Source organism: Onychomys torridus, chromosome 18 (assembly GCF_903995425.1).
Source record: "Onychomys torridus chromosome 18, mOncTor1.1, whole genome shotgun sequence".
NCBI classification, from domain to species: Eukaryota; Metazoa; Chordata; class Mammalia; order Rodentia; family Cricetidae; genus Onychomys; species Onychomys torridus.
In genome coordinates this window covers 60861014-60870051 of record NC_050460.1, presented here as the reverse complement: position 1 = coordinate 60870051, position 9038 = coordinate 60861014, and the positions used below count along the sequence as shown (strand labels likewise).

General features: G+C 47.9%; 1 protein-coding gene across 1 annotated transcript in view; it reads right to left on the bottom strand.

The window, feature by feature from the left end:
- Positions 1-4606, bottom strand: part of Tmprss3 (transmembrane serine protease 3) — a 19333-nt gene extending 14727 nt beyond the window's left edge. The window contains exons 1-3 of the mRNA XM_036168407.1: positions 4474-4606; positions 3265-3406; positions 456-566 (exon numbers count right to left, since the gene is read on the bottom strand). Coding sequence (XP_036024300.1) covers positions 456-566; positions 3265-3406; positions 4474-4494 — 274 coding nt within the window. The 5' untranslated portion in view covers positions 4495-4606. The remainder of the gene's footprint in view (positions 1-455; positions 567-3264; positions 3407-4473) is intronic.
- Between the last annotated feature and the right edge of the window lie 4432 nt (positions 4607-9038).

The following is a 9038-nucleotide window of genomic DNA, read 5'->3' as shown; positions in this document are numbered from 1 at the left end:
GAAGGGGAAAATGAGAAACTATATGCTCTAAGAGAGCCCCTTCCTCCCTATGACCCACTTTCTCAAAAGCCCCACATACCTCCCAATAAAAATAGCCAGAGTGCGTGGTATGGCTTGAATGGAAGTCTTTGTCTGCTCCACCCCAGCCTCCCCCTTCCCATCCCAGAGTCCTGTTTCATCAGCTACCTTTGAGTAATTCTAACTGTGCAGGTACCCTGGTGGTAGAGCCCAGAGCACAGCCAGCAGTCCCTGCCCGCCTGCCCGCTCCCACACTGGCTTGACACCCACTCAGGCAGAGAAAACCCGTAGCCCTCAAACCAAAAGGACATCACCCACCAGTAATTAAGGCCAGGCAACAGCAGCAAGTACAGACAGGGTAGGGGTGGGGGCACTCATGCAAGTTTAAATGCCAGAGCAGGTATTCGAGCACCTACTAAATAATGGACGGTACTCACTGCCCAGGCCGATGGCCAGCGCCAGTATCAAGGCAATGATCCCGATGACGATGATCGGAAAAAACTTCAAGGGCAGCAGGGACAAGATCTGCGCCGCCACTGCATCTGCATCTGAGAACCAAAGGAGTTGTGGGGTGCAGGGAGGGGGAGCCAGGGAGCACTGACGTTGAGTGACATAAAACTTAAAGTTTAGCCGTGTGTTCCCTGTCCCCTCTGTGCAGAGCAAGTACCAGCCCAAAGACAGCTAGCTGACTTCATTAGATGAATGGCCACCTTGTCTGGGTCAGTCTCAGCCTCCCAGCTGTGGCCCGGCTCTCCATCCCAGCTTAGGAGACATTGTTGTGGGTTGAAAAGTATCCTCCAAAGGAGCCTTTGACACCCTAACCCCCAACAGCCAAGAATGGGATCTTACTTGGCGGTCACAGAGAACACAAGTTAGGATGAGGTCCTTAGAGAAGGCACTAATCTCGTATGACTGGTGTTCTCAGGAAGGGGGAAACTTCAACACAGACCCGGACATGCATAGAAGAGAGATGACGGGAACAGACAGCCATGTGAAGATGAAGGCCAAGGGCAGAGTGACAGGTCCACAATTCAAAGAGTCCCAAAGGCTGTTGGCCAAAGGTCTATATCTGCATGAGGCCTGGCGGGGACTATGTGCATCCATGGGAACAGGGCCTTACTGATATCAAAGCTTTCAGACTTTCAGCCCCCAAAAGGAGACAAGGAAACTCTGTTGACTGAGCCACTCAGCTGTGGCATTTTGTCCCAGCAGCCCTGGGAGAACAGTTTAAGGAAGTCCCAGGTCCCAAGGATGTGTCCAGAGAGGGTGGTGTGACATGAGATTTTTATGCCATGTGCTTGAAGCCAGGAGGGCACTGGGCTCTCTCAAATCATCCAGAGCTAGCGTTCCCCCCCAGAGTCACGCTCAACCTTTGTTCCAGGCCATGCACCACACATGGGCAGAGGCCACCATATAGGCAACATATCCCCCAGTGTAGGGCTGTCCGGTAGCTCACTCACTGTCCAGTTTAATAAATTTTGTGTCTGCTTCCAGATCAGAGCTGGCATAGCTCAGCTTGCAGCTCCTAAAGACTGGGGTACCTGGGCTCTGATTTCTTCAGCTGTCATGGAAAAAGGGAACTGGCCTTTGGGCATATATGTGGATCATCTTCTTGATTAATAATGGACATGGAGAGCCCAGATCATTGTGGGTGATGCCACCTTGGAGCAGTGGTTCTGAATGGCATAAGAAAGTGGGCTAAAGAAATCTGTAAGCAGCACCCCTCCAGGTTCCTGCCCTGACTTCCCAGGATGATGGACCATGGGCTGCAAAGCTTGCATAAACCTTCCTTCCCCAAATTGCTTTTGGTCATGATGTTATCATGATGTTATCACAGCAACAGAAAAGCACATTAAGACACTGGGGATGGTGAGTAAAATGCATCTCAAGAGAGGGGGCGGTGCCCACAAAGGACAGACAAGCAGGAAAACCTCCCAATCTCTCTGGAAATGAACCAACAAAAAATGGACCTAAATTCATCCTAACATCATAATGACTTTGCTGGTACCACACCCGATGGTGCTCACAGCGAAGGGACCAGGGACCACAGGCTTCTCACACAGCACAGGGGCGGGACATTGTTCACTTCCCATTTGTGTGAGACTGGAGATGTCTCTACACGGCTTAAAAGCAGATGCTATTTTTGACCTAGTAACATCACGTCTAGGAAGGTATCGTCAATGTTGTTATGGGTGTGTACACAGATGTCTGTCTCCACACACCCTGTGGGGGTAGGGGTAGGGGATGCTGTTCCGGAAACTGGAAAACAGGAAGCAGCCAGAGAAAGGGCAGCAGGAAATCCCCAGCATCACCATGGCCTGCATGGGATGGAGTTCCTAGGGGTCTTTTCCAATTTCATGAGCCCACTCCTCCCATCCTGCTCTTCATACTCTAGCAATCCAGATGGCTTAAAAAGAACCCTTAGGGGATCCTGGATGCAGGCTGTTCAGAGATACATCCTGAACTGTCCCAGTTCCCACCCTCACCCAGCCCCAGGGTCATCATTCTAATTGCTCCTAAGCTGGACTCTCCAAACCGGCAAGCCACAGACGGCTCTCAGCACAAAGACCCCACAGGAACATTCGTCAGAGGAAAAATGCTTTACCTAGTAGGCCAGTGACTCATGACACCAACTGTCCTTCTTTTGGTGGCTCCACTGCTCATTTTAACCAGGCACCTAACTTTGGTGAGAAATCAGCTTGCCTGAGTTTTCTAGAAAGGCTGCGGCCACTGTTCCTAAGGACTTCCTGGAGGGCTCAGGGTTTTCCTGGCCAGCTTTTGGCCTCTTTCAAAATGAACCAGAGCCAATGTGGAGCTTGGGTCTCTGAAAAGCTCCAAGAAGAGAAGAAAGCAAAACAAACTAGAAAATACTGCCCCCAGGGAGTTAGCAAGTGCCCCCGACACAAAGGGGCTCCTCCTGAGCATCCTCCAACTTCTGCAATTCGCAAGATCAGGAAAGGGACAGGTCCGGCTGCTAATGTGAAAATACCCAGGGAAGGTGGGAAACAGCAAAGTCACGGAGTGCCTAGCTAGCGTGTGTAAGGTCTGGTTCAATCCCCAGTACAGGAAAGAGGGGAGAAGGGAAGAGAATGATGGACAGAGGGAGGCAGGAGAGAGAAAGAAAGAGAGTGAGAGAATATTCAAGGAGATCCCCCCTTCCAACACACACACACACACAGACAGACAGGGACACTTGACCGCATTCCCCACTCCTGCACAAGGCCCACATCACAAAGTCCCACCTACCTGGTGCCACGGGACTTATTTTCAAATCATCCAAGCCAAAGAGTGATCGGAAGGAGAAGGGGGCTTCGGCTGCCGGAGGATCATTTTCCCCCATGGTGACTATCTCAGGGCCTCTGATGTTGGCTTCTGGCTCCACCTCCACCTGCTTAGCCAGGAGTGAGCGGGATTGGTCCCTGTGGGGAGTGTGGGCACCAGGGCTGCCTCTGTCCCATTTGAAATCCTTTCAGTCAGCCGTGAAGCCCACAGATATGTGTCCCAAATATCTGTCTACTGAGAACACAACTTTCCTTGGACCACGGTAAACAGAAGAGATTGTTGATGTATATATATAACTAGAGTTGATCAAAGAGCGGAATTTTAATTCCTCTCCAATAACAACGATGGCTTCCAATCTTAAAACCCGTCAAGTGACACTGTAAAGATAAGCCCCTTTGTCACCCAGAAGCCACTGTGCCGTCCTTCTTTAGGAGACAGTGACCATCTGAGTGACTTCTAAGGCTGTCTTTCCTCTGCCCTTCAACATTTGTTCTTTCTGGCCATAGGATTTACCTGTCCTAGACATATAAGATGTTCTGAGACTCAATTTGTTTGTCTCAAAATGTAGGCAGCAGAGGGGAAGGGCACAGGCACGCTGGCAGTAGCTTCCCACAAACACAGCCCTTTCCTGGCTCATGCAGACACGACCTAATTGAAAAGGAAAAGTATCCAAGCCCTGGGAACCCAGGCCACCCAGCCAAGTGAGGAGTGGCTGGGAGTCTCTGCCTCAGGCCAAACCCACACAGGTCTCTGTTTCCTACGGTAGAGACTTTCCAGAGAGGGTGAGCAAGTGCAGACCGGAAGGGTGCTCTCAGGTGAGTCCCAGGTGATTCCTCCCAAGTACACAACCAGGGTGTTTAGGAATCTGCTTCCGTCCAGGCTGAGGTCCACAGAGACCCCCTGAAGGCTGGTGAGCACCAATGATGAACCTATGTCTGCCTCCTTCCTGGCTACCTGTTGTGTTTGTCCACATTCCAAGTGGAGCTACACACCATTAACGACTGCCCTTGTTTCTCACAATATTAGTAAACGCTAAGCTTTCTGGAAAATCGGCCCCGGGGGAGTATCTCCTCCCAAGCAGGCCTTGGTTGGCAGGTCTCACATGAGGAAGCTGAGCTGTGACACAGAGCACACCCCGGAGGTGCCCTCCCCACCCCCGGCCCCCTTACTTACTATTTCTGGAGCCGACATCATATGAAGCAGTAATAATTTCCTCTTTCATTATAAAAATGAGCGTGAGGGTAAGCAGCTGGCAAAGGGGAGTCCAGGAGGAAAATATTTCCACCAAGTCACTCAGCCTTGTCTGCTCTGAGGCCAGCGGCATCACCGTGGCGCCTCTGTAACTTGATCTGGATGTGGTTATCAGGTGGCCCTGGTGGTATGGCCTCAAAGATGGAGAGAACAGCTTGTAAATGAATAGAGCCAGACTCAGACGAGTGTCACAGAAGAATGTAGGGCTCGAGGACACTCCTTTTGTGAAGGTGACCAAAGGGGCCACACCCAGTGCCAAGCAGACAGCCCCACAGAAGGGCAGGTCAGCACTTTCAGCACTTGGCTGGACAGTGCCGTCCACTCAGGTGACTGAGCCCCCCGGGTTTAGTCCTACGGCTGCCCTGAGGACAAAAGACAGAAACTAAATCATTTGCCTGCAAATTTCTTGATGTCATTGTTTTTAATAGATGAGTAATACTCCGTTGTGTAAATGTACCACAGTTTCTTTATCCGCTTTTCGGTTGAGGGACTTCTAGGTTGCGTCCAGTTTCTGGCTATTACTAATAGAGCTGTTACGAACATTCATTCAACTTGATATGCCACGTTTGGTTGATATCCATGGGAGGCCTGCCCTCCTCTGAACAGAAATGGAAGAGGAGTGGATGGGGGTGTGGGGGGTGGAGAGGTGGGGGTGGAGAGGTGGGGGTGGAGAGGTGGGGGTGGAGAGACTGAGAGGAGAGGAAGCAGGAGAAACAGTGGTAGGGTTGTAAAATAAATAATAAATAGAAAATAAACAAATAAATAAATGAATGAACAAATTAATAAATAATAATAAATAAATAATAAAAGACAGAGTCTGCTGGGCAGCGGTGGTGGCGCACGCCTCTAGTCCCAGCACTCAGGAAGCAGAAGCAGGCGGATCTCTGTGAGTTTGAGGCTAAGCCTGGTCTATAGAGTGAGATCCAGGACAGCCAGGGATACACAGAGAAACCCTGTCTCAGAAAAACCAAAACGACAGAGACTAAAGTTCTCCGAGAGCTTATGGGTCCTGTCTTAGCTCTGACTACTCTCCCAATCCCAAGATGAACATTTATTGAGCTGGTGATAGGAGACTTGACTCTTAAAGCTTTCTTTTCTTTCTCCTAATTGGCCATCTTAGACCGTCACCTAGAATGTTCTGTCACAATCCCCACAGTGACCAGGGCCAAGAAGGGCTGACTGTGAAACCTAAGTGCTCCAACAGTACTGAACAGACACACAGACAACCAAAAGCCAACAAGGAGGCAAGCAGAAGTCAAGCGAGTCTCCCAGCCCCCTCACACCACTGGCACACAAGCGACTTCTCTTGGGCGAGTGTGGAGATGCACTATCCACAGGGAGGGCTTCCTTCCTCTGTCTGACCTGAAAGACAACTTTTTAAGGTATGAGGAAAGGAATAAATCAGCCAGAGGATTTCCTGGCTGACATGAACCAGCTTTCCCCCCCCCCCTCCCCATCTCCTCCCTCCCTCCCTCCCTCCCTCCTTCCCTCCCTCTTTCCTTTTGTTCTTGTTTGCTTGCTTCCTTTTGTTTTCTGAATCAAAGTCTCATGTGTAGCCCAGGCTGGCCTCAAACTCACCGTTCTTCTGCCCCAGCCTCAAGCCCTAGGGTTACAGAGAGATGAGTAGAAACAGGTTCATATTTTAATATATTGTAGATATAGAGGTAAGTGTTCAAAACTTGTTATTTAGAAGAGAAAAACATCATACTTGAATAGAGCTATTTATCAGACCCATATTTACTATTTTCTCCTCTGAGTGATGTGGGATGAAGCCGCTGTACACACACACCTCACAAAGCCTTGCCTGTGTTGAAGATTTTATAGACTGACTAGAATTTTATGGTGTGTGTGTGTGTGTGTGTGTGTGTGTGTGTGTGTGTGTGTGTTGAAATGTTGTGGGTCAAGAGCCAAATTATCTTGGGCTATCTTTAATCTCTTCACGGTCCTTTATCACCCACCTCTTTGTCGGACCTAACATCCTTTCAACTAACAAGTAAAGCCCCTGGGATGTATTAATTTAGCAGACCACTGGCTTCTCCCAACCCTAAAGCTAAGAATGCCCTCAGATAGCATCTGAGACTTATGGGACTTAAGCTGTCTCTGCTTTCCTGCATCCCATCTAGTTGATGTCCCTGGCAATGGGTTTGAAAATGCCTTCGTTTAGACCGCCTTTTGTTCTGTGACTATAAAAGTTCGTGTAATGTTTCCACAGTGAAACGCTGTCATTCAGGGCAACTTGGACCCATGTGACTCCCAGATGAATCACAAGGAACTATCTCTTAGTTCCCTTTGGAGTTTTTTGCCTTGATGGTAGCAAACTTTGTCTATTTCTAACAGTCAAATTCGAGATAAGTACATTGATTGGGAAATTCCTCTTGAATCCCTCAGGGGAAAAGGAGAAAGAGTGGAAGCCTGGAGGTCTCCATGGCAAAGGAAACGGACATGCAGAGAAAGAGACCGCCCGATGTCCCTTGGGTGGGGACTATGCCAAAGGAAGAATGTAGTAGAGAACCAAATGGTGGTTGTGGGGTCAGGGTGGAGTGAGAAGTGGGGAGATAGGGATCAAAGGGTGTAGATTTAGATACACAGACTGGGCAAATCCGGCGTCAGGTGTGATCTCACGGACACAGTGCTGCACTGAATGCTGGACAGTCTGGAAAACTGATTTCAATGGGCACTTATTGCTCCTGCAGAGGATGGAGTTTGGATCCCAGCACCCATGTTGGAAGGCTCACAACTGCCTGTGACTCCAGCTCCAGGGGATCCCCAAAACCTTCTTCTGGCACCCTCACACATGTGTGTGCACAAACACACAAATAAAATTTTTAAATTTTAAAAATGTATTTATATTCTTATGTATGAGTGTTCTGCACATATGCCTGCAGGCCAGAAGAGGGCATCAGATCCTATTATAGAGGGTTGTGAGCCACCATGTGGCAGGGAATTGAACTCAGGACCTCTGGAAGAGCAGCCAGTACTCTTAACTGCTGAGCCATCTCTCCAGCCCCCAAACAAAAATTTTTAACTAAAAATAAAGAATGCGTCTATTTGATTTGAGAAGTCATGTGTGTGTGTGTGTGTGTGTGTGTGTGTGTGTGTGTGTGTGTATGTGTGTGTGTAAAGAGAGAGAGAGAGAGAGAGAGAGAGAGAGGGAATTTTCTAATTAAATAAAAGTTTAAAGATATTATAGTAGAAATAGAATAAACTCACATTTTAAAGGTGAAACATTGAAGTCCCTCCTCTACAGTAAAGAGTAGCATGGAGGTGTCATCACATATATTCAGCATCTTATTTGGGGTCCAACATAGTACAATCAAGGCAGAAAGAAAGCTAGAGAGACAGAGAAAAGAAGAAGATTGGGAGGAAAAAGGAACAAACAAGATAAAAAAGAAGGAACTATATAAAGAAAAATTGTAAGAGCTGGTGAGCAATAAGGACATGAAGCTGAGTGTGGTGGTGGCAGCGGCGGCGCATGCCTTTAGTCCCAGTGCTCAGGAGGCAGAGGCAGGAGGAGCTCTGTGAGTTCAAGGCCAGCCTGGGCTACATAGCAAGTTCCAGACTAGCCACGGCTACTTGGTGACAGCATAACTCAAAATCGGATAAGAATAACAATTTAAAAATAATAAAATAAAATGTCATCATCACTCATAGGTAATTTTTAGAATTCTAAAGATAAATTATTAGGATCAATAAATAAATCCAGCAGGACTTATGGATATAGAGCCAGTAGGAAAGAATATAAACATGGTGATAATTTACCAACAACAAAGCATGATCATGGACATCTTAAAAAAAGATATAACTTGGGTTGGGGATTTAGCTCAATGGTAGAGCGCTTGCCCAGCAAGCACAAAGCCCTGGGTTTGATCCTCAGCTTAAAAATAAAAAGATATAACTTATAGGAGCAGCAAGGTTTGCTCATTATGTAAAGACAGTGTAATATATACCGGATGATCTCTACCCAGAAACCACTGCAGCAGAAGTGAAAAGAACTAAAGACTAGCAAGCCCGTGTCGGGAAAGTTAAAAGGGATAAATTCCTTGAAAAACAATTTAACAAAACGGATCATATAAATTAATGCGCACATTAAAACTTGCCAGCAAAGAAACTTCTAGGCCCAGGACATTTCACTGACAAATCTGTACAAATATTTTTTAAAAAGAGAAATTATACAGTGTTTACAAAAATTCAGATAATTGGGAGAAGGGAGACACCTCTTAGCTCCTTCTTTGGGCTATGGGAAGACTGGTCCTGAGGGGAACACCCAGCCCTGATCTGCAGGGGTGCAGGCTTTGAGCACCAAAACCTACAAAGCCCAGGGGCAATCCAGGTGTGGATCACCTGTGCAAACACTATGAAAAACGAAATAAGCCAGATAGTGGTGGGCATTCCTTTAATCCCAGCACCCCAGAGGCAGAGGTGGGTAGATCTTGTGAGTTCGAGGCCAGCCTGGCCTACAAAGTGAGTTCCAGGACAGCCAGAGCTAT